Genomic DNA, 25,940 nt, shown 5'->3' on the forward strand with positions numbered 1-25,940 from the left:
ACTACTACCAAAAAGAAAAGGAGTACTTGTGGCACCTTGGAGACTAACCAATTTATTTGAGCATAAGCTTTCATGAGCTACAGCTCACTTCATCGGATGCATACTGTGGAAAATACAGAAGATGTTTGTTTTTATACACACAAATCATGAAAAAATGGGTGTTTATCACTACAAAAGGTTTTCTCTCCCCCAACCCCACTCTCCTGCTGGTAATAGCTTACGTAAAGTGATCACTCTCCTTACAATGTGTATGATAATCAAGGCCATTTCCAGCACAAATCCAGGTTTTCTCCCCCCCCACACCCCTCCCCAAACAAACCCACTTTTCTGTTGGTAATAGCTTATCTAAAGTGATCACTCTCCTTACAATGTGTATGTCTACTACCAGTACTGTCTGGAATAAAACTTTACTATTGCAATAAGCCTGAAAACTCTCTGTCCCATTTGTTTGTTTCCCTCTCCTCCTCCAGCCAGGCTGCCCACAGGGCTAGGCTCCCCGTTCCCCGGACCCCCGCACTCAGCAGGGGCTGCAGCAGCTCCCCTCTAGCTTGGAGCAGGGGGACTGGCTGAGGGAGAAGCCTCCCCAGGTAGCCTGCTGCCTGCATAAGAACAATTGAAATTTAGCTGTTCGCTCCAGGGGCTGAACCACCATTCAGGACTATTTCTGATTTCCTTGTTAATTTCATTCACAGTTGTTGGAGGTGGGGCCGGGGGAAGGTGAGACCAAGGCAGGGGCAGAATACAATAGGCATTTTACTGCACAGCTTAAATCCAGAGCTAATAAAAGCCAGTGGAAGGGGAAAACTCACTGTCACATTGGTTTCTTTCCTCCCTCCTCCTCCAGCCAGACTGCCCGAGAGGGCTCGGCTCCTGCCCCCTCAGCAGGGGCTGCAGCGGCTCCCCTCTAGCTTGGAGCAGGGGGACTGGCAGAGGGAGAAGCCTCCCCAGGATGCCTGCTGCCTGCATAAGAACAAGTTTAAATTTAGTTGTTCACCCCCTGGTCTGAACTGCAGAATTAGGTGCTATTTCTGGCTTCCTTGTTAATTTCACTCAAGGTTGTTGGGGGGGGGGGGTACCAAAGCCTGGGCAGTTCTTTTCTGCCCCCTGGATGAGGCAAATACACAAAAAATACAATCAAAATCAGGAACCATTTCCAAGTTCAAATCTACCATTTCCTCCCCAGCAGAGGATCATGGTTGTGATGTCCAAACTGCTTGCAGATCCTCTTTGAAATGTTACTGTTTAAAAAAAAAAAAAAAAAAAAAGAGAACATGGTGGGAAGATGTGTTCTGATGATCAGGGTTTATTTTGGGCAAAGCAATTTTGGTAAAACAACTAAAGATTCACAGGGAAAGCAAATAGCCCCGTAGACAAAACCACAAAGGGACTGAAGGGGAAAACTGGATATTCAGTTAAATTATTGTGCCTCCTTTGAAAGAAATAGTAGTTTTCATTCCATCCTCTTTATATATTGAATTAAACACCTGAAATGTCCTTAGGACATTGGGGCTCAGATCTCTTTTTGTTTTGTGGGTGTCTGTGTCCTGCAGAGTGCAGAGGCTGAAATTGACAAAACTTTCTCTAAGTATCTTGTATATTTCATGGCAGCTATTCTAGTTGTCCTTCATTCACCCAGTCTTCCCCTACTAATAGCCACCCATTGGTGTGCCCCCTGCACACTTTTATGTGCCTGGGAGGGAGATTAAACAATCCTTGATATCTGACTTGCTAGATCTAAATCTACTCTTATTCCAGGTATGTTCTCAATGTATCTGTCCAGTATGGATGGATCTCTCAGAAAAGATAGCTCTTCAGTGTAGGAATCGGACCAACAGCCCCCCAGGAGCAAGATGCCATGAAGCAGCACACATTAAGCAGAAGTTCCTGAGGTGTTAGCTGCAAGGGTGCAGGGGGCACACCAATGGGTGGCTATTAGTAGGGGAAGACTGGGGTGACTTTCCCAAAGCCACATAGTGAGTCAGTAGTACAGCTGTGATTAGAACTCAGGGCTACCTACTTCTCAACCCTCTGCTCATTTCACCAGCTTACATTTCCCTTCTAGCACTTAGTTCTAGCACTTTCCTCAATGTAATTGTCCTCCATGACCCCACTGAAACATAGCATCTTTACCGCTGAGTGCTTTAGTGCTGAATCCAGAGACCAGATCCACTGACTGAAATTCCAATACTCTCTGCCCTCCCAGCCCCTTCCCCACTTTGTATGACACTTTTTGGCAGCTGAACGAAATGGTCCTGAAAAGGAAGTCAGTCAATGGGATTCAGCCATATAACCTGAAGCAACAGAACATGCTACAGCTGAGAAAGACACTGAGGGCTTGGGAAATGCTTATGATGCTGTATGCCGCGTAAACACTTGTAGACATAAACTGTCAATTCTGGAAACAGGTGCATGAAATACTCCGAGGGCTCCTTGATTATTTCCTTGACCCTGAAACAGAAGAACATCAATTGATTTTTAACTTGGGAAGCCCCTACCCTGCTAAAAAGTGTCAAAGGATCAGAACAAATGGTCAGGTTTCCCCATTTGTTTCCCTATACAGTGAAAGCCATTTCAACAGCTTTCTGAAAACAAGAGTAAATTTCCTAAAAATGATTAATATCCATTATCCCCCTGATCTAACACATTATGCCTTTGCTAATCTCTCCCGCTATCCTTCTATTTCTCCATCCCACGGGACTAATCTCTTCATGGATGAGAGGCCATTTATCTCATTATTTTCAAAATCCTCATACAGACCAATCATCAAAGCACTTTAATAGGGCATGTCTTCACTGCAGATATAACATGGGTGACTGGAACCTGGCTTAACCTAGACAGGGTGTGAGCACTGCAGCCACATGGCAAAGCACACTTGTGTTACCGTGTTCTCACTGGTGTTGCACTCCCCTCTCTGTGTTACTAGGACTTCTGAAATCATATCCTCTTTGTGCTGCAATAAGCAGAGCTGCTCTATGATACTTCCCCAGTGCGTTGCAGGAGAACTTGTCTGTCCTTCTGGGCCCCCGTGGGAAAGTTTGGAGGACTATCAGCACGGCAGTAATTTAGCCTGACTCGGCAAAGTGGGCAGAGGAGCATGGGCTGAAAGCACCACTGAACTTGGGCAACAGAATTTCATCTGTGGGTGGGAGGAGGGGCTAATGGCAACACCTTAGTAAGAGCTTGAGTTAACCCTGCAGTGAAGACAGACCCATGTAGGAGGAGAGAATTATGATCCCTTAGCAGCAGGACCGATGCTTCGTAATTTATAGATAACGCACCTAAGTACTATAAAGATAAGTGCTTGAGAAATACTTAGGTAGATGAGTTTTTTAAATGTTGGATATAATAATGAAAAAAACTATAGTACAAGCAGCCCATCCTGGGGCTGTTTGTCATAGAAGGAAGCACCAGCATCCGGTGAAAACAGAAGGTCAGGCAACTGATATTCAGAGATGTCCTGCTGCAGCATCACACCATTACATTAGCCGAATCATCATCTATCCCACAGAGCTCTTCCATATTATGATTCTAGCATGTGTTTCTCCTGTTCCTAAAGCATGAGGATGTGGAAATAGTTACATTACCTCTCTGGAGATGCCTGGTAAACAACACAATGGAACAAGAGCTGCTGATCAATGTGTGACTACAGGGATGATTTGGAACCAAAAACTAGTTCAGAAGCATCTTGATCGTGTAAACTGCCTTTGGGTGGTGAGCCTGGGGTTATCTATTGTTAGTATTGGGACTTTCATAATATGATACACTGTATCCACATAACATTATTCTCTGCAACTACAGAGCACTGTGCTGCTGGAGAGCCTCTCTTTCATAACCTGGACACGCTTTAGTCTATAACATGCTGGAGTACCGGGAAACGGTCTTTTCCCCACACCCTGCATATTTTTACCCTTCTTGAATGGCAGCATGTCCTTCTGAAGAAAGGATTCCTGCTCTTACACCTACAGGGACTTGCAGCCTTTTACAGACAGACAAAGATTCCTAGGGACTGTTCATCCCTGGCACGGACTGTGAAGCAATCACTTACTTTTCTTCCTTCTCATCAAAGTGCTCGCCCATGTTCCTGATGAACTTCAGTAGGTCTGTGACATAGTTTTCATATTGTTTCTTCTTGTTCTGGTTCTTGTTCTTGTTCTTGTTCTTGTTGTTGAAGGGGTCGAGCATGCAGTCCAGAACCAATTTGTCAATCTGAAATAAAACACTCTGGATTATTCCATCCCATTCACACATCACAAAACAACAGCCTCCCCTGGCTGCAGTGGTCTCACTCTGCAGAAATATCATACACATGCATTTCTCATAGATGGAGCAATATTTTATAGCACTTATATTAAAATGTATGCTTAACAACATACAAAATTTCTATGGGTTTATCTTGTTTGATTCCCCTCTGGGTTCACCAGAGTGTGGATTTGTTAATCTTCACGACACAACGCATCTCTTTCCCAAATGCCCTTCTCTTTGCACAGCCATTTGGGGAAAAGCAGGGCTGAGAGATAGACAGGCATGATTATTATTATGGCTGTCATCATGATTTAGTGCTAGATCTTCCGGGGTGTCTGAGTTCTACTGGGTGAGAGGGACAAAGGTGGTTTTGTATCACCTTTCCACCCTCATAGTTGTGGCACTATTTGGAAAGGTCCATGTGGACTACAGGACTGTCCGAGGATCACCAGAGCTCAGAGTACCCTGGCCATCTGCATTTCCACTTCAAGAATGCTCCCTACACCATGCAGGCTAGGAACAGGTGTCACAGAGCTGATTACAACATTTTTATGACACCTGGATATTTCTATGTCCAAGGGGAATCCTCAGTTACTCCATTAGGGCAGCCCTCCATCCTGTGTACACCACGGAAGAGGTCTGAAGGGGACAGAACTTGGGCAGAGGATCTGGGTGGTACACTGTGTAGCTATGGTTTTTTACTGTGTTGAAAGTGTGAGGCACATGGGGCCTAGGATGGATGCCTATGTTAGTCTTTATACATTAATTCATTAAATAAGTGAAAGCTGTCTAGAGGTTTGTCTATATTAGAAAGTTTTGCCATTTTGACTATATTGGTATAATTAAAGCAGCAACCTACCCCCTGCTGTGGACAGTTATATCCATAGAAAAGTGCCTTGTATCAGTACAGCTTATTCTGGTTCTGGAAGCAAAATAGGCTGTACCTGTATAAGGCACCTTTATACTGATGTAACTGTGTCCACATTAGGGCTCATACCAGTACAAACACATCAGCTAAAATAACAGCCCTAGCCTACAGTTATTTACCCAGATAAAACTTTTAAGTGTAGACCAGGTCTAAGATTCTTCTGTACTGCACTCATTGCCATTGCAGTCAAGCACCTTCCAAGCTCAAATGCTTTTTAACAAGTTCCCTCTTTTCTCCTCCCTTTGCACACCCTCACTGCTGCAGTCCAACACAGGGAAAATTACTCTAACCACCTTCTCCCTTTAAAAGGCTGGTCACAACTTAAGCAGCAAGTCGCTAGGGTGATGTCTACAAACCACTCTCTGGAAGCTCCGTGTACACCACTCCAGCAGACAGCGACAGTAATTTTTAAATCTCTTAGATTTGTTTAGATTTTGCCCCCACATTGTCTGGATACAGATGGAGTTACACTTCCAGTTAAGGTTTAAAATGGGGCCTGTAAGTCCTGTAAGAAAACTTGCTCCTTGTGCATCCACAGCAAAAACAGCTTACCTGCTCAGTCCACTGCTGAAAAGGGTGCTCATCACAATTCAAAGCTTTCAGAATCTCACTCTTGTTGTTGTGATGTTTGGTGTTGCGACTTTTGATATCGCTTTCATTCCCAACATCTCTCAGGAACCTGTACCTGCTGTGGAATCAAAGGCACATTGGGGATGGCCTGCTCCACTGATTCTTGACAGAATGGGGCAGCCAGCAAATCTGCTGTTTGAGGGTTTGTAATTTTCATTCATGGCACTTACGTCTGCTTGCTCCAGAAAAAGGGATGTTGGATCAAGTCTCTCAGCAGGTTTTCAACTGGGATTCCTTCATCAGGGGAGACCAGACTTTTCCTTAGGTCTACAGTCTCCTCGTAGTCCTGCACATCCTCTGGACAACTTGCATCCAGAACGTCTCTATCATTTTCCTCAAAGGGGACCTTACCCAGTGTAACAACATACAGGACCAGCCTTCTGAGCGCCTGAGCATGAGAACAAATGGCTGTTTCAGCCCAGGGCAAACAACTTCCCATCAAAAAGAAACAGAGACAGACAAACTATCTTCTAAAATCAGCACACTGATTGTAAAATCAGTACACTGTGTGTACACTTGTGTGTATGTATATGGCAGCAATCATGTCATGAAGTGTTTGTATTAGAGAGCCCACCACACTGACAGCATAGAGCAAAATCAGGGAGAGACTTCCAGGGTTTGGAGAAAATCTTCATTCCTAATCACTGTCACTTCCTTGTACTGTGGTCTCTTGTGCTATGGGAATTTCCAGAAACCACGCTGTTATACATTTCCCTCTGAATATGCAGGAAGATCAGCTGATTCACCCCAAGAAAGCAAAGAAAATAAATGAACAGAAAGAAGTGAGCAAAAGAGAGAAAAGGTGTGAGGGGTAATCTGAAACATAATTTTGGTTTAATGGAAAGTTACCTTCAGGTCTTTGATTATAACATCCTTCTGTCCTTCACTCAATCTTTTGCTCTTATCAAAATCCGCTAAGAGAACTTTACCAGCAGCATCTGACAAAATAACAGGAACAGTTAATCTGTTGTCTGTCTTTATGTGTGTGTTGCGCTCCTTTTCTCTAGTACCTGGTTGAATTATTCGCATGACCCCAGAATTCTTTGGTAGATTATTCAGTTGGATGACCTGATCTCTCAGTAGGAGGGCAAAACTAATGTGATACTTATGGCTGCTATACTACATGAGCACGAATGCACACACACCCTCTCTGCGCAAAAAGATCTCTACACTGCTGACGTATACGGTCAGCTCTATAATGCCTCACTTTCTCAACTATGGGCAATAGGAGAATAGAGTAAGAATGATAAGAACACACAAGCTAACCTATCAAAATGTTACGTGGGTGTAGATCCTGATGGCCAAATCCAAATATGTGTAGTTCTTGAACTGCCTCAAAGAGTGTCTTAAGAACACTCTTGCAATTCACTTCATTCTCTGATGCACTCAGGTGTTCTTCAAGGTTCTTCTCACAGAGCGAGAGGCACAAGTACAGGCAGGGTTTCTTTTCCTCAGCACCAAAAAGCTTTACTAAATGCTTGCTGGTCAGACATTGTTCAAGGCACATTTTCTCTTGTTTAGCAATTTCTGTGCCAATGCAGAATATCTTCACAGCCACCTCCTTCCCATCAAAGAGTCCCAGGTAGATGCCCCCTTGGGAGGTTCTCTGAATCCTGAAATCATTATGTTGGAGGATTTTAAGTTTTCCAATCATAGGACGATACATGTTGTAGAGAACCTTCAGCTGCTCTCCCCAGCGTTTGCTGGTGGGTTCCCAATCTTGAGGTTGACTTGGACCAGCCTTGGCGCCGTACTGGCGAAGAAGAACTGCCATTTTCTTATTGTATTTCCTATTGACAATCCCAATAAGGTCCCCAAGGTCAGTCCTTGCCCCTTTTTCACACAGTAGCTTTGCTATTTCATAATAGTTTTTCTCTACAGCTATCACCAGGGCTGTTTTGCCCTCTCTGTCAGCATCATTGATGTCAACTTCATTCTTCTCCAATAAAGCTTTCACCAAATCCAGACTTTGTATCTCAACTGCCAGCATGAGGGTAGTTTTCCCATGCTCATCTCTTCTGTTCACATCAACACCACAATCCAGCAGGAAATGAACAACTGGAGCAATAGACTCCCTTGTTTTGTTATCACTTGAAAGGAAGGCATGGATTAAAGCATTCCTGCCCTGGTTGTCACAGATGTTCATGTCAGCCTTCATCTCACTGACAAGAATTTTTACGACTGAGAGGTGGCCCTTCGTGGCAGCATCCATCAGGGCTGTTGCCCCACCTTTATTCAGTGTTCTTTTCTCCTCGTTAACCACCCTCCGCAAATTCACATCTGCCCCATTATTGTACAAGAATCTTAAGGCCTCCTCATTCCCATAGTGAGCAGCCTCCATAAAGGCTGTGAAACCATTGTCATCATACTCATTGATTTCTGATCCCTTAGAAAGGAAGAGCTGTAAAAGTCTCACATTTCCCACTATCCCTGCTACAAGAAAGGGAGTGGCACCGTTTTTCTTCCTAGCACATGGATCAGCACCCTTCTCCAGCAGAAGATCAACAATCTCTTCCTGATCAACCTGTACAGCGCTGTGCAGAGGTGTCCAACCACCTCCTACCTTGAAATTAACATCTGCTCCTTCCGCCAACAGCTCCCGGACTTTCTCTATTGAACAGTTTCGGACAGCATCGTTTAGCAGAGAGGCTTTGTCTGCTGCTGTTTCATTTCCGGAGGTCAATACCTCTTCCTGGCTGTTACCAGTGGCCTCCATCACTGTTAAGATAAGTGGCTGTGCTCTTGTTCCGTGTCCGTTTCAGACGGAGATTCTTCAGTAAAATACTTCCTGGGCTCTCCTTTAAGATGGAAGGCATGGATTGGTCAGTGCCTTTGTTGTCAGGACATGAATGGAGTTTTGCTGATGAAGTGCACCAAGTGTAGTTGAAGTGTACCCAGCTCCAAGGGCTCTATGCTTCACATATTCCACCTGATTAGCAAAGAGAGAAAACAAACCTGTTTACTGATTCTTAAGACTTTACAGTTGTGCTTGACAGGTGAAGTTAAGGCTACATTTTAGTCACGGGTATTTTTAGTAAAAGTCATGGACAGGCCATGGGCAGTAAACAAAAATTCATGGCTTGTGACCTGTCCATGACTTGTACTATACCCCTGACTAAATCTTGGGAGTGCTGCGGGTGCTCGTGGTGGGGCTGGGGCTGCTCATGGGGGGAGGAAGGGGGTAGCCTGGGGGACTGTGGTCTAAGACTGCCCCAGCAGCAGCTGGTGCGACAGGCCCAGGGGCTGCCTGAGCTGCTTGGGCAGCCCCGGAGCCAGCCGCACCAGCCACTCCAGAAGTCATAGAAAGTCATGGAGCCATGACTTCCATGACAAACTCACAGCTTTAGCGACAGTCTATGGATCAGTAAGAGACAGGACAGTGAAGATTACACCACATGGTTTTCAGAGCCATGAGTGAGTGAGAGAGAGAGTGTGTGTGTGTGAAGGGGGATTATAACAGATGTTCTCTGGGTCCACATGCAACAGCCCCTGCTAATTTGGTTCTGAGTTTCTTATCAATACAGATTGACAATCATAATGAATTGGTAGGGGTGGAAAGAGTAGTTTGTACCTTTAGGCACACACCCGGTACTCTTGGGTGTTCTTGTCAATGGGGAGAAGACACCCCAAGAAGGGTGTTTGTCATTAGATGTTGAGGGTACTTGGGTTATATAAATATGGCTCTTTGTATTCTTCAGTTCTGAAGCTGCTTGTGTTCCTACAGAATTACTCTCTGTACAGAAGAGTGCAGGAGATTCCAATCTTAAATTTTCAAAACATAAGATTCTAGTCATCATGACTCTGAAGATAACCTTTCAAATATGATCTGAATAGAAGCTGATCTTAATTGGATGGTGCCTCTGGAATGTAATGAGGAAATTTAACTATTCACCCCCAGTAAGTGTATTAGAAAGATCCAGCTATGGTGCTTCTCTGTAACTTTTACATTCTCCAGATGCTGCTGCAGAATTTTCAGTTCACTCCAGAAGTTCGCACTATAGTGCCACAGAAACCATAGGTCTTGCTGTGAAATTTAGGTTAAACTTGCTGCAAAATACACATGGCCTTCATTATATGCACCAAATACCTGATGCTTCCTGTTCTTTGTTGAAGAATATAAGTATACACATATCTATTACACCATTCAGTTTTGGACAGGTGGCTATGCCCTTAGCCCAGTGAAGAGACCAGTCAGAAAGCAGTATTAGATAAAAAGTCCCACCTTACCTCTGCCCCCTTTCTGCCCAGTGAGAAGCCCGTATTTGTCCATTAGACTTTCTTGACCCTTCCATCATTTTCTGGGGTCAATCAGGAAGGAATTCAGGGTCTGGAGGCACACCTGTCACTGACAGGCAACTGTCAGAAAGTCTTTAAGAATAGTGGGCACATTTAAGACTGTTTGTCCCCCGAGATATAAAATGGGCCATTCGTTTAAAATTTAGGCGTATCATAATCAAAATGCAAGTAAGGGTTTACAGCATTATATGCGAGGATGGAAAAATGGTACAATATGAAATTAAAAAGGTGTCTAATGAATACTCTTCAGAATCAAAGGGTATATTATTCAGTTAAGGTTTGTTGTTGTTCTGTCTTATGAAGGAAAAGAAACCGAATAACAAAAGTAATAACCTCTTTTCCCCTTTAAAGAGAAGTTATAACGGTTACAGAACAATAAAATTCAGCCTAACTGTCAAAGGTGACAGTTGTTAAACATTTTTACCAAGGACTAGCTCCTTCTGGGCTTGTTCGTGGATCTGACAGAAAAGAATGATTTCAAAGGGAAACTGGCAGAAAAGCTGCAAAGTCTTAATTACAGGAAAAGTTTAATTCACATAAGCTTGATTGTCTTCTGAGAAAACCAAATGAATCGAATCACGTATCACAGTTTTTGTTTAAAAAAGTTTTTTAAATGTATAATTAAGTTGCTTACATATGTTTGAGTTGCTTCACAGTATTCATTTTCTACATCTTTTGAGACATACTGTAAAAATAAAAGGCTCTTCTCCGAGCCACCAAAAAAAGCTACAGCCTTGTTAGAGGAACTATTACCAAGAGTCTTATCATATAAAAGGGGGAAAAACAAGAGAGTCTTGAGAAAGGGTAGAACAAAGATTCAGAAGTTTCCTTATTGAGCACCGCCCCAGTCCTACTGACAACATGCTTCTATTCTGCCCTCTTTTCCTGATTCATGTCATAGAGGGCAGGTGTTTGTGGGAGTTAGCGAACATGCTGCTTTTTCAGGCGGTGCTGCCACTCTCTCTCAGAATGAGGGAAAGGGTTACTATATATCTTAGGGGAAAAAAACAACGAGGAGTCCTTGTGGCACCTTAGAGACTAACAAATGTATTGGGGCATAAGCTTTCATGGGCTAAAACCCACTTCATCAGATGCATGGAGTGAAAAATACAGTAAACAGTATATATTATAGCACATGAAAATATATACCATTGTAACCATTCAAGTTATGTATATGTCAGGCTTATTGTTGGTTTTGAAAAATATTTAATGGAAAAATTGCTCACAGCACTAGGTTTTTGACATAAATTGTAAAAAGAGGCTCAAACTAAGTGATCAATAATGTCAACTTAAACAGCAGGTATAGCTAAACTTGCATTTTGTTTCCCCACACATTACCGTAGTCTTTTTTTTGCCCACACAATCCCACCCGCAACAAAGTACATCTCTACCCTGATATAACAGTCCTCAGGGACCAAAAAAATCTTACTGTCTTATAGGTGAGACTGCGTTATATCGGGGTAGAGGTTGGGATTGTGTGGGCAAAAAAAACCAAAAGACTACGGTAATTCGTGTTACCGCAAGTGGTTCCTCTGCGCCCCACCTTTACTTGCTGAGGCCCCCCCCACCCCAGCTCGCCTCCGCCTCCTCCCACGAGCATGCCGCAGCTCCGCTTCTCCTCCCTCCCAGGCTCGCTGATTGGTGCGGCAAGCCTGGGAGGGGGGAGAAGCAGACCTGCAGTGCACTCGCGGGAGGAGGTGGAGCGGAGGTGAGCTGGGGCGGGGGGGCCGCAGCAAGTAAGGGGGCGGGCTCAGAGGAACCGCTCCCCACCGCAGCTCACCTCTGTCTCCTCCCCTGAGTGTGCCGCTGCCGCTCCGCTTCCCCCCCAACCCCTTCCAGGCTTGCCGCCGCCAATCAGTTGTCTGGTGCGGAAAGCCTGGACGGGGTTGGGGGGAAAGCGGAGTGGTGGTGGTGTGCTCAGAGGAGGAGACAGAAGTGAGCTGGGGCGGGGAGTGGTTACTCTGCACCCGCCCCCTTACTTGCTGCGCCCCCCCCCGCCCCAGCTCACCTCCGCTCCGCCTCCTCCCGCGAGTGCGCTGCAGGTCTGCTTCTCCCCCCTCCCAGGCTTGCCGCACCAATCAGTGAGTCTGGGAGGGAGGAGAAGCAGAGCTGCGGTATGCTCGTGGGAGGAGGCAGAGGAGAACTGGGGTGAGGGGGCTTCAGCAAGTAAAGGGGGGGGCGCAGAGGAACCACTTGCGGTAACACGAATTTGGATATAACAAAGTAAAGCAGCCCCACTCCCTGGAGTGCTGCTTTACCACGTACTATCCAAATTCGCGTTATATCGCACCACATTATATCGGGGTATAGGAGTACATTTTACTCACTCCCACTTTATGGCAGTGGGTTCTGCAGGACCCCATTCTCACTGCAGGGCTCTACCTTGGTCCCTATTTATCCTTCTTGATGCTGACGCTGATGATGAGGATTCTCTGTGTTAATTCCAGTACCACCTGCAGTGTACAAGGCCCTTTAGATCAGAACATGGAGAAGACGTGGTCTCTGTCCAACCAAGATGTGCTTAGAGCAGAGCCACAGGGGAGAGGTACAAACGTCTTACCTCACTTCTCTGATCCCCTGATCCGTAGGAATGTGCCTGACATAAGTCAGAGCAGCCTCAGTGGTACTCTGACTCGCAGCTGCCTCCTGTAGACAGCTGCATATCACTTGGGCACAGCATTCTCCCAGCACACTGTGTATGCCAAAAGCTGTGAGCGAGGCTGGCGTACAAAGCGATATCACGAGTAAGACTAAGCTGTTGAAGTTGTGAAGGCTACAAGCCCTGCTGCCAACTCTGACATCCTACTGCACTTCACACAGTTGCTCTCAGTCCCCCTTAGGTCCTTTCCCTTTGTATTTCCGTGAGCAAAACACAATGGGCACAACACCGTCCCAAGCAGCTGCTGTCATTAGCAGCAAGGAAGCAAAACTAGTAACTCACCCCAGCACCCTTTCTCCTGAGGATGGAGGTACTTGCTGCCCAGCATCTCCACAGCCCCGACCTGCCTCCCTGTCTGCTGTGTCCCTGCACGCTGAACCCATATGCCAAGCACTCACCTTGTTACTACATCAGAGATCTGCAATTAGCAACCAGAGTTCCAGACAAACAGCTCAGCTCAACTGGGCAAAGAAGGGGTGAGGAATAGAGGGCTGGGCATGGGAGAGAGGAAGAGAGACAGTAAGAAGTGGATAAAATGAAAGTGTAAATGAGGGGAATGAGAAACAGCATGAACAGGAATGGGTTTGGGGGAGGACCACAACTGCAGGGGGAGGTCGATGGGAGACGGTAAATGTGAACATAAGGACTTTTCTGTGATATTTTTCCTACGACACGTAACAGATAATTCTAATGGACTATTTACATGTTTCTACACCTAGAGGCAATTTTCTTCCGGCACCAGATACACACTAAATCCAGATTTCAAGTCGTTGTGTCAGATGGTTTTGTGGGGATAGAAAGGCATGGATTCCTTCCTGAAGACAAGGAGCTGCAATGGGGTCTCTCCATACTAGTTACTGCAGCCTCAGGTCTCTAGTAGTATCTGCGACACTTTGCACCCTTTTCCCTGGCGGGGAATGGCCTGTGGATCTGCTCCTATCCCTCTGCAAGCTGGGGCTCAGGAGCTGGGCCTCACAGGTGCAAGAAGAGAGGATCAGCTGCACCAAAGGAGGGATTGTGTCGTCTATAAAGATGGTGCTTGCTTAAAGAAATGTATTGAAATGTAAGCAGGGCCGGCTCCAGGCACCAGCTTTCCAAGCAGGTGTTTGGGGCTGCAATTAGAATAGGTCGGCGGTCCGTGTCCCGCGGCAGCAATGCGGCGGCAGCTCCACCGCTTTTCCCACAGCTCCGGCTTTTGGGGGGCAGCTCCGCCACTTTTGGAGTGGCGGCAATTCGGTGGCGACTGCTTGGGGTGGCAAAATTGCTAGAGCACCCCCTGAATGTAAGTAGCCCAAAAATGTATTTCCTAAAAATAGGCTTGACAATAATCAAGAGAGGCCCTACGTCATGCTGTAAACATGTTTTGGTCCTAACTGGTTTTTACAAGCGTTTTAAATAAAATGTAAATGTTTTCAAAAACACGATCTATACTGATTGTTAGCTTAGCATTTATGCAGATGTTAATTAAGACAATACTTCATATTAAATAGACAATAAAAAATTACAGAATATTTCATTATAGTAGTGGAAATATAAATATGGTAAAGGGTAATGTTAATTAATTATAATTGGTTAGGAAAAATGTAGCATGCCGATTTTAGATTGGCGCACCCATCCACCATCAAGGTCCTATTAGAAAAAAAATTATTCCCATTCTTCCCCTCCAGGGATTAATCAGCCCTGCATGCATCATTTCATCTTAAAATGTAAGCATGATATGCAGTGTGTACTTATATTCGTTATTTTATTTTAAATTAAGTCTTTGATTTTATCTCTCATTGTGTCATTCGCAGTCCTCCACTAAATTAAATAATCTGTAATTGCCCAATAAGAGGGGATGCCATTTTAGATTTGAACCATAAAGAATTCAAATTGGTTTTATTCCTTATCTTTAAAGTACTAATTGGGACAATATAAATCAAAGGTTACAACAGGGGGGTGAATTCTGAAACTTCTCCTTCCACCACCCAAGTGGAACAGCACACAATTCTGCCATGTCTTAAACCCTTCCCTAATCTAGAGATGACATGACAGACAGCCACACTAGCTCCAACATAGATTCAGCAAAGGTTACCAACTATCAGTAAATGTAAGACCTGTCAGTTAAAACAAAACAGTGAAAATTACCTGCCAGAGTCATGACTGTCTAAAAAAACATGTAGCCAGAACTACAAATGGCAAGATACTCTAGAACAGTGGTTCTCAACCAGGGATACGTACATAGAGATCTTCTAGGATGTACTCGACTCATTTAGATCAGTGTTTCTCAATTTGAGGGTTGCAACGCCCAGGGGGGTCATGAGATGGGTTTAGGGATGACATTGGGGTAGGGGGCGGTGCAAACAGGGCAATTGTCTGGGGCTTAATGCCACAAGGGACTCTGCAAAGCTAAATTACATGCTTCCGGCCTGTCCCCCAGGGCCCTGGCTTCAGACAAGGCTCACAAATGAAAAACAGGCTTAAGTATCACACTGAAATGTAAGTACAATCAATTCATTTTATAACGATATGGTAAAAATCAGAAAGCAAGCAATTTTTCAGTAAGAGTGTGCCGTGACACTTTTGTATTTTTGTGTCTGATTTTATAAGCAAGTAAAAGGAAAAGGAGTACTTGTGGCACCTTAGAGACTAACAAATTTATTTGAGCATAAGCTTTCGTGAGCTACAGCTCACTTCGTCGGATGCATGCAGTAGAAAATATAGTGGGGAGATTTTCTATACACAGAGAACATGAAACAATGGGTGTTACCATACCTGATCACTCTCGTTACAGTGTGTAAGGTGAGCTATTACCAGCAGGAGAGAAAAAAAATCTTTTGTAGTAAAACTATTTCCCCATGTTTATTTCTCCCCCCCGTTACTGTTCCTCACACGTTCTTGTCAACTGCTGGAAATGGCCCACCTTGATCATCACTACGAAAGGTGAGCTGTAGCTCACGAAAGCTTATGCCCAAATAAATTTGTTAGTTTGGGAGACTAACTTCCCAGACATAGACTGGAGGACAAGTGCTAGTAATAATAATAAAAAGAAAAGGAGGACTTGTGGCACCTTAGAGACTAAGCTGCCACAAGTCCTCCTTTTCTTTTTGCGGATACAGACTAACACGGCTGCTACTCTGATACCAGTAATAATGGGGCTCAATTTTCCTGATGTGATAGCTGATAGATTTCTTCATCAAGTAGTTGCTGAACCAATAAGAGGGGATGCCATTTTAGATTTGGTTTTGGTGAGTAGTGAGGACCTCATAGAAGAAATGGTTGTAGAGGATAATCTTGGTTCAAGTGATCATGAGCTAATTCAGTTCAAACTGAACGGAATGATAATCAAAAATAAATCTGCGACTAGGGTTTTTGATTTCAAAAGGGTTGACTTTAAAAAATTAAGGAAACTAGTTAGGGAAGTGGATTGGACTGAAGAACTTATGGATCTAAAGGCAGAGGAGGCCTGGGATTACTTCAAGTCAAAGCTGCAGAAGCTATCAGAAGTCTGCATCCCAAGACAAGGGAAAAAATTCATAGGCAGGAGTTGTAGACCAAGCTGGATGAGCAAGCATCTCAGAGAGGTGACTAAGAAAAAGCAGAAAGCATACAGGGAATGGAAGATGGGAGGGATCAGCAAGGAAAGCTACGTTATTGAGGTCAGAACATGTAGGGATAAAGTGAGACAGGCTAAAAGTCAAGTAGAGTTGGACCTTGCAAAGGGAATTAAAACCAATAGTAAAAGGTTCTATAGCCATATACATAAGAAGAAAAAGAAAGAAGAAGTGGGATCGCTAAACACTGAGGATGGAGTGGAGGTTAAGGATAATCTAGGCATGGCCCAATATCTAAACAAATACTTCGCCTCAGTCTTTAATGAGGTCACATGGGGAATTATTAGTTAAATTGGAAAAGATGTGGATCAATAAGAAAACTGAAAGGTGGATAAGGAATTGGTTAAAGGGGAGACTACAGCAGGTCATACTGTCAGGCTGGAGGGAGGTTACCAGTGGAGTTCCTCAGGGATTGGTTTTGGGACCAATCTTGTTTAATCTTTTTATTACTGACCTTACCAAAAAAAAGTGGGAGTGTGCTAATAAAGTTTGCGGATGATACAAAGCTGGGAGGTATTGCCAATTTAGAAAAGGACCGGGATATCATACAGGAGGATCTGGATGACCTTGTAAACTGGAGTAATAGTAATAGGATGAAATTTAATAGTGAGAAGTGTAAGGTTATGCATGTAGGGATTAATAACAAGAATTTTAGTTATAAGCTGGGGACACATCAATTAGAAGTAATGGAGGAGGAGAAGGACCTTGGAGTATTGGTTGATCACAGGATGACTATGAGCCGCCAATGTGATATGGCCATGAAAAAAGCTAATGCGGTCTTCGGATGCATCAGGTGAGGTATTTCCAGTAGAGATAAGGAGGTGTTAGTATCGTTATACAAGGCACTGGCGAGACCTCACCTGGAATACTGTGTGCAGTTCTGGTCTCCCATGTTTAAGAAGAATGAATTCAAACTGGAACCGGTACAGAGAAGGGCTACTAGGATGATCCAAGGAATGGAAAACCTGTCTTATGAAAGGAGACTCAAGGAGCTTGGCTTGTTTAGCCTAACCAAAAGAAGGTTGAGGGGAGATATGATTGCTCTCTATAAATATATCAGAGGGATAAATACTGGAGAGGGAGAGGAATTATTTAAGCTCAGTACCAATGTGGACACAAGAACAAATGGATATAAACTGGCCATCAGGAAGTTTACACTTGAAATTAGATGAAGGTTTCTAACCATCAGAGGAATGAAGTTCTGGAATAGCCTTCCAAGGGGAGCAGTGGGGTCAAAAGACTTATCTGGCTTCAAGATTAAACTCAATAAGTTTATGGAAGAGATGGTATGATGGATAGTGTCATTCTGGCAATTAATTGATCTTTAACTATTCATGGTAAATAGGCCCAATGGCCTGTGATGGGAAGTTAGATGGGGTGGAATCTGAGTTACTACAGAGAATTCTTTCCTGGGTTTCTGGCTGGTGAATCTTGCCCACATGCTCAGAATTCAGCTGATTGCCATATTGGGGGTCAGGAAGGAATTTTTCTCCAGGGCAGATTGGAAGAGGCCCTGGGGGTTTTTCACCTTCCTCTGTAGCATGGGGCATGGGTCACTTGCTGGAGGATTCTCTGCCCCTTGAAGTCTTTAAACCATGATTTGAGGACTTCAATAGCTCAGACATAGGTGAGAGGTTTATCGCAGGAGTGGCTGGGTAAGATGCTGTGGCCTGCATTGTGCAGGAGGTCAGACTAGGTGATCATAATGGTCCCTTCTGACCTTAATATCTATGAATCTATGACCCTAGCCCAGGAAGGCCTACTGATAGGAACCTCAAACCTAGCTCCAAGTACCCCACCCATAGGAGCCCTACCCATTGCAACCGTAACCATAGCCCCATTTATTCTATCCATAGGAACCCTAACTCGGGGGGGGCGAGAGCCCTACCCATAGGAACCCTAACACTGGGGAGGGGGGGAGAAGGGACCCCTACCCAATGCAAAGTCAACCTGAGGAACTCCTTGCCAGAGGATGTTGTGAAGGCCAAGACTATAACAGGATTCAAAAAAGAACTAGATAAATTCATAGAATAGGTCCATTCCTGCCCAGCTAGGATGTCCCTCGCCTTTGTTTGCCAGAAGCTGGAAATGGGCGACAGGGGAAGGATCACTTGATGATTACCGGTTCTGTTCTGTTCATTCCCTCTGAGGCACCTGCCATTGACCACTGTCGAAAGACAGGATACTGGGCTAGATAGACCTTTGGTCTGACCCAGTGCGGCCGTTCTTGTGTTCTTAGGAACCCTAACCCTGGGGGCGGGGAAGAGACCCACTCACAGGAACCCTAAATCTGGGGGAGGAGGGAAGACCTATCCATAGGAACCCTTACCCTAGCTCCAAGTACCATACCCTTAGGAACTCTAACCCTCGGGAAAGAAGCCCTAATCAATAGGAACCCTAACCCTTGGATGGGGAGCCCTACCCATAAAAATCCTAATACTAGGGCAGGGAGCCTTACCCTTATCAACTGTAACCTTAGCTCCCTTAACCTTATCAACAGAAACATTAAGACTAGGATGGGGAGCCATACCCACAGGAACCCTAACGCCAAGTATCCTAACCTTAGCCAACCAAACCATAGCTCTAAAGACCCTACCCACAGCCACATAAACCTAGCTCCAAGTACCCTACCCTGTAGCCCACTGGGCTAGATTGCCTTTATTATATTCACTGCTTTGCGTTATATTCTGTTTTGCGTTATATTCAGCAGTAATGCAAGAAACCTACAGGCCTGTATCCTGTAAGAGATTAGCTTCAGCAAGTTAGCATAAGGCTTTAGGCCTATGAGCTTTGAACAGATAAACTTTGCACAGATAAACGGCCCAATGGCAACCCCAACTATTGGGGAGCTGAACATAGAGTGTTTAAGAGGAATTTCTGACCACAGGAACAGGACCCAACTACAAGAATGTCATGGCAACAAACTGATGTACTTAACAGGTACAAGAGCTACATCTGTAGATACCTAACCACAAGAGGCCCATGGTAATGGATTGACATATATGATAATAAGTTAAGATCTTTGATATACTAACCTATACAAGAAGGACACACCAAAATTAGTAAGGTGAGGATATACAAATAAGGAAAAAGGGAAATACCCCTACTGAATATGCATCAAACATAGCGGTGTCAGCACATCATATTATAAAAGTTGCATCCCAGCCTAGGGGCCGTAGGAGAAAGAGATGTAGTCCTTGGGAGGTGCCAGAATGATGGCCACTGGTGATGAGGAAGATGATGGCTAACATTTCAGATTGTTTCACAACGGATTGTGGGAGTATATGGATGTGCAGATGTACATTCTGTAGTATCTCTATCTTACTGAGTTGGGGTGTTTGTGACTGTGCTAAATGTATTAATAAACTATTTTTAAATACAGAAGAGTTCCTATAGTGTGAGTGTTCCAACTGTGCACATTAGGGTTCCCAACTATATAATAATTTGAATAATACTGGGCCTGATCACGGGACAAGATCCTGTCAACCCACAAAGTGATAACTGGGGAGTCTTAAGAAATCAATGTAATTAATACATAAGCTACAGTTCAGGCTACAACCCATAGCAACCCAAATGCTAGGGTGCGAACCCTACCATAGAAACCCTAACCCTAGCTCCAAGTACCCTATCCATAGCCACCCAAACCCTAGCTCAAAGTGCCCAATCCCTAGAGATGCTACCTTTAGGGCAGAGAGCCTGACCCACAGAAACCCTAACCCTAGGGTGGGGAGCCCTACCCATAGCCACTTAAACCCTAGCTCTAAGTACCTTACCCCATGAATCCTAACTCTAGGGCTGGGAGCTCCACCCATAGAATCCGTAACCCCAGCTGCAAGTACCATACCCATAGGAACCCTAACTCTAGCCCAGGGCATCCTAGTCTCAGAAACCCTGGCCCGGGGAGCCCTCCCCTTCCGAACCCTAACCCTGGCCCAGGGAGCCCTACCCTCTGGAAGCCTAACCCTAGCACGTGGAGCCATAACCTTTGGAACCTTAACTCTAGCCTGGGGAGCCCTACCCTTTGAAACCATACACTTAGCGCCTGGAGTGTTATGTTTTGGAACCAAAACCCTAGGCCCAAGAGCCCCACGATCTGGAACCCTGTCCCTATCCCTAACCATAACCCCGTAAGCCATACCTTGGGAACCCTAACTCTAGCCCAAGGAGTCCTACCATCTAGTTTAGATATGCCCACTAGTGGCAGCATGTGGCACTTACACTATCTAACACCTTTAACCATCAAAGCACTTTATACACACTAGCCAGAGTTGTCAACATTCGAAAATGGTTTCAATGGACATTTTCTAACTAAGCTGAGATCTAGCTGATGAGATCCCAAGCTCTGGAGGGTTGTGTGCATATTCTGCTGAGTGTGAGGTGATTTTTTCTTTTTGAGGAAGAGGCAGAGAAAAGTGCCTGAAATTCAGCAAAATCGGCTTCGAACTATCTAGTGCCTGGGCCCAGCACGTGCATGACTGGAAAAAGTGTCACTTGACTATGTCAAATCGTTCCTCTCCCCAACCTTACAGTTCTCTCTTCCTCCTACTCTCCCTCCTCATCTCCATTCACTGCTTCTTCTCATGCTGGAGGAGTATCCTACTGTGTAAGTACAAGGTAAAACACCTTGTTCAGGATCTCCCCCAAGCAGGGCCTGGACTGGCCTCTATTTTGCCTGCGTTGAGTGTAGATGTGCTCAGCAGGAGCTTAGGAGGTGACGCCTGTACTTAGAGAGGCCTAAATGGTCACACCAGGTACAGGCATCATCTCCCCTTCCCCCAAGCTCCTGCTGAGCACAGCTGAGAGGCACCCAGGTCTTCAGGACCATGTGGTGATTCTCAGAGCTCATCACACCTCCTCAGCTGCTAGAACGATTCTTCACCAAGCCACTTGCCTTACACCAGGGGTAGCCAACCTGAGCCTGAGAAGAAGCCAGAATTTACCAAAGTACATTGCCAAAGAGCCACAGCAATACGTCAGCAGCTCCCCCACTCCGCTCCCAGCACCTCTCACCCACCAGCAGCCTAGCCGATCAGCGCCTCCCCACACCTGCTAATCAGCTGTTTTGTGGCATGCAGGAGGCTCTGGGGGGGAGGGGGAGGATCGAGGGCATGGCAGGCTCAGGGGAGGGGGTGGGAAGGGGTGGAGTGGGGGTAGGGCTTGTGGCAGAGCCAGCGGGTTGAGCAGTGAGCACCCCCCGGCACATTGGAAAGTTGGCGCCTGTAGCTCCAGCCCCAGAGTCGATACCTATACAAGGAGTCGCATATTAACTTCTGAAGAGTCGCATGTGGCTCCGGAGCCACAGGTTGGCCACCCCTGTCCTACACCCTGTGGCCATCTCTGGGAATTGCAGCAGCTCACAGGCCTGGAACCCTGGAAGAAACTGAAGTTACCTGGGACTTAATTGCAAATAGGAGCAACAAAAATTATTAAAAGTCTAGAAAACATGATCCATGAGGGAAGATTGAAAGAATTGGGTTTGTTTAGTCTGGAAAAGAGAAGGCTGAGAGGGGAACATGATAACACTTTCCAAGTACATAAAAGGTTGTTACAAGGAGGAGGGAGGTAAATTGTTCTTGTTAACCTCTAAAGATAGGACAAGAAACAATGGGCTTAAATTGCAGCAAGGGCAGTTTAGGTTGCACATTAGGAAAAACTTTCTGTCAGGGAAGTTAAGCACTGGACTAAATTGTCTAGGGAGGTTGTGGAATCTCTGTCATTGTCTAACCTGCTCTTAAAAATCTCCAAACACCTGTCAGGACTCGATAATACTTAGTCCTGCCGTGAGTCCAGGGGATTGGACTAGATGACCTCGAGGTCCTTTCCAGTCCTATGATTCTATGAAATAGAGAAGCAGCAGGGGCATAGCCGCCGTTTTTTATTGGGGGAGGAAGCTAGAGTTAAAAAAAAAAATTACTATTGCTTTAATGAGTAGTTTTGTACCATAGCTAAATTTGTCCACTTTTAATAGAGACAGACGAGCTTCTGTTCCAAACCCTGTGTTTCCTTTATTTATTACTGCAATCCCTAACATTTTGGAAGGGCTAAAGACCCTACAAGCTCCCAGGTCGTATATCCATGGGCAGTAACCTGGAGGTAGAAGGTCTAAAGCAGAGTGCAAACTCAGAGATGAATGACGGAGCAACCAGCATGACAGAGGATATCCTGAAACAGAGAAACACCTGCTTCCACAGTATCCAAAAGAAGAGGGAGTGTGAGAAGAACTCCTTCAACTATCAGCAACAATAGAGCACTCATCACTAAAAAGTAATGAGGAAAAAAACTGTCCTTGAACCCTAGGCGAAAGAGGGGAGAAAGTACAGACAACATCATGCGACAGAGAACCCTCTCAACTCCTCAGGTATGGGCAGTAATGACTAATGGATATAGGGGATCAGACCTCAAACACATCAGGAAGCCCTGTCCCAGGCAGATGGCTCCCAGCTCTGACATCCCTGAGGTGCTGGCTCCTTTTAACACTTTGGCAACACTCATCATGCTGATAAAGCTTTATTGAGTGGGATGGTGTCAGTCTTGCCTCTCCACTTTCAGATGTCACTGGTCTTCAGTGAGAAAGGGACAGCGAAAGCCGCTGCAGGAGGATGAGGGAGGGAGCACGATGGCTGACCTAAGCAGTGTGCATCTTCTCTGAAAATACTGTCACTGTGGCCCAACTAACTGCCTTGGAAAGAGGAATCACTATCTTCCTGGATTTAATCATTCCTCTGCTCATGGCTCATCTTGCACACCTTGCCTTTGTAATACAGCCAGACTAAAACTGAACCATCCCTTCAACCACCTGTAACCACAGTTGCCAACTTCCACATGGTAAATAAGCACCCTGCCTTTCACAATAAGCCAAACATCAAGCTAATCCCATTTCAAAACAAGGCAATCCCCAAGAACCCCAACACTCTATGTGACTAGCAGGGGCAGCAGGTTTGTATAATTTTTGGTGGTCCCCAGAACGGGGTCAAGTCATGCCCCCCCCCACATGTCCCTAAGGGACTGGGAGGAAGTTTGGTGTGGGAGGGGGGGGCATTTGGGTGCAGGCTCTAGGCTGGGGCAGGGAGCTGGGGTGAGCTCTGGGCTGAGGGTTGGGGTGCAGGCTGGGGCAGGGGGTGGGCTCTGGGAGGGAGTTGGGGTGTGGGATCTGGGCTGGGGCAGGCAGTTGGGATGCAGGGGGCAGGCTCTGGGAGGGAGTTGGGGTGTGGGATCTGGGCTGGGGCAGGCAGTTGGGATGCAGGGGGCAGGCTCTGGGAGGGAGTTTGGGTGCAGGGTCTGGGCTGGGGCACAGGAGGAGGTGCAGGGGTGGGCTCTGGGAGGGAGTTGGGGTGTGGGATCTGGGCTGGGGCAGGCAGCTGGGGTGCAGAGGACAGGCTCTGGGAGGGAGTTGGGGTGTAGGGTCTGGGGAAGGGGGTGGGGGTGCAGGAGGGGGTGCAGGGGCAGGGCTGGAGGGCAAGGGGTGAAGGCTCTGTCTGACAGGCTCTGGGGTGGGGTAGGGCAGAGCCAGGGATGAGGCGCTTAGGGCGCAGACAGGCTGCCCCAGGGATAGGGCCAGAGAGGAGGACTCCCCGCAACCCCCTCCCCATCGGCAAGCTCTGGAGGAGGGACCCCACCTCTTCCCACACTCACCCTGCACCCACCGCTGTCACTGCACTTGCTCCTTGGGCCCCTCTCCGGTCCAGGAAGCCCCCTTGCCTCCCCTGTGGTGGGTGCCAGGGGGGCTGCCATCATGTGTGGCCTCCTTACCTCACCGTAGCCTCATTGGGAGTGGGGGATGGGGCTGCCCCTTGCCCAGCGGCAGCTGGGGGCGCGGAGCACAGGGTCAGAGACTGGCCGAAGCCCAGCAGCTGTGCAGGCGAGTGAGGCCGAGCCCCGCCCAGCCGGACGTGCCTTTCGCAAGGGGAGGGCTGCAGCTGCTCCCGCCTTAGGCAGCAGGCGCGGCAGCGCAGACGGGGCGGAGGAGCAGGGCAGCCGCCCTCTGACTCAGACGGAGACGCTCCCGGGCGTGGGGGAGGCGCGCGGGGAGCGGCAGTGGGGCCCGGCTGATGCTGCAGGCAGGACCTGGGGTGAGGGGAGACCCGGATCCAAACATTGGTGGAGCTGGGCCCCCGGCCCTGAATATTCCTGGAGCCTGGGCCCACATAACTCCCTGCCGCCGGTGACTCGATCCCCCGGGCATGCAGTCTGGGACTGTGGTGGGCCCGCTGTGCGCCCCGGACTCTCTCCCCCTCTTGCCCCTGCTTGTCGGAACCGATCAAAAAAAGAAGCTACAAGCCACCTAAGCCAAAAATAAGCCCAGTTTCTGTATTCCCCCCTCCCCCGCAGGGTTGACATGTCTGCCCGTAGCCCTTCTCTCCTTTTGTTTCCTTTAGTAAGGCACCACAGACCAGTCACTCACCTCCCTTCTTCCTCAGACACCTGCGGTCCCACACAGCAGTGTTTGCCTAGTTGTTTGTTCAGAGTTCTAGCTGCACAGCTCAGCAAAGAGAAGGGAGAACAGAGTTTGGACTGCAAGGGATGGAGAAGAAAAAAGCAGAGAGAGGAGGAGAGAAAAAACAGTGCAAACAGAGTAATGGAGGAGAGAGAGGCGCCGAGGGCTCAGCTAGGTATTTTAGTTTCATTTCTCCTGCAGTTTCGGAAGGAAGTCAAAGACTTCCTTATGGTCTTTTCCTTTATGACACATCATAGATAATTCTAACGAATGGATATGTTTGCAGTGTAAAACTTTCATCAGGGTTCCTAGCTGTTGGTACATGTATAGCCTATCAGTACAAGAGACAGCACCAATTGCCTACCAAAGACAAATCCATCCACAAAACTGTGGGTGTCTTGGCAAGTGGCAAGGTCCTCTAGGAAATGCTTGCCTCTTATCCAGTGTGTGTCCTGTGTATTTTCAGAGGTGAATTTAATACAATATAGTTTTCAGATATAAGTTGTCAGCTCCCAAAGCGAGAATGCTCAGTCACTACTCTGCTCACTGACTCATGCAAAACAGACTCAGGAAAATAACCCCCCAAAAGTGTGTAATCTGTAAACACTAAGTAATTATAAACAGAAGTATTGGAGCTATTATTAAAAATGGAAAAAAATCAGAGCAGATTTTCTACCTGGTTCTGCTCCCTTTTCATACATCAGGAGCATACGTGGAGAAGAGACTGGCCACAAACCCCTCGCTGTCCTCAGTGAGCATAGAGCTGGCTACACTCCCCTTCTCACAGCCCCCAATGCAGGGGATATGGACTAAGCACAATATGCTCCAGCAACTTCCAACTGGTGTTTGGTCTCACTGAATAATGAGGTTGCCATCTGCTGGTAAGGCATCCTTTAGGAACCATTGGCAGCTCACACATTAGAGTAGCCCACAGGCTGCTCTATTTTACACCCTGGGCTCACTGGAGAATCAGGGCATCATAGCTAGCACACGGATCATCCCCTCCCTACTACATCCAGTGGGAGCTGGTCATGGCAGAGCTCTGGCACCTTACGTTTCCATACAGTCAGGTTCTTTCTATAGTTAATCTCTACTCTTTGGTTTTTAGAAGCTGCTGAAATGTTGTCATTAAAAATGTGAACAGACATTTGTTTTTTT

The 25,940-nt window shown here is 46.3% G+C and overlaps 1 protein-coding gene across 5 annotated transcripts; it reads right to left on the minus strand.

Annotated features, from left to right (window-relative positions):
- Nucleotides 1–32: 32 nt before the first annotated feature.
- On the minus strand, nucleotides 33–24,983 carry LOC125641356 (2-5A-dependent ribonuclease). 5 transcript variants are annotated; one of them, XR_007358030.2, is made up of 8 exons: nucleotides 23,981–24,279; nucleotides 7,067–8,729; nucleotides 6,650–6,738; nucleotides 5,971–6,188; nucleotides 5,723–5,858; nucleotides 4,046–4,206; nucleotides 1,957–2,448; nucleotides 33–1,637 (listed from the first exon to the last, which is right to left on the minus strand). XR_007358030.2 is itself a non-coding variant. In XM_048861185.2 (7 exons), exons 2-7 carry the CDS (start codon nucleotides 8,514–8,516, stop codon nucleotides 2,310–2,312), a joined length of 2,193 nt encoding a protein of 730 aa, XP_048717142.2. In that variant the 5' UTR covers nucleotides 8,517–8,729; nucleotides 24,750–24,983; the 3' UTR covers nucleotides 33–2,309. The 5 variants fall into 5 exon arrangements, 4 of the variants coding, with proteins under 4 accessions (XP_048717142.2, XP_048717140.2, XP_048717141.2 ...); XM_048861185.2 differs by lacking the exon at nucleotides 23,981–24,279 and adding an exon at nucleotides 24,750–24,983 and having other exon boundaries at nucleotides 33–2,448; XM_048861183.2 differs by having other exon boundaries at nucleotides 33–2,448; nucleotides 24,098–24,279.
- Between the last annotated feature and the right edge of the window lie 957 nt (nucleotides 24,984–25,940).

This window comes from Caretta caretta, chromosome 8 (assembly GCF_965140235.1).
Source record: "Caretta caretta isolate rCarCar2 chromosome 8, rCarCar1.hap1, whole genome shotgun sequence".
Taxonomy (NCBI): Eukaryota; Metazoa; Chordata; order Testudines; family Cheloniidae; genus Caretta; species Caretta caretta.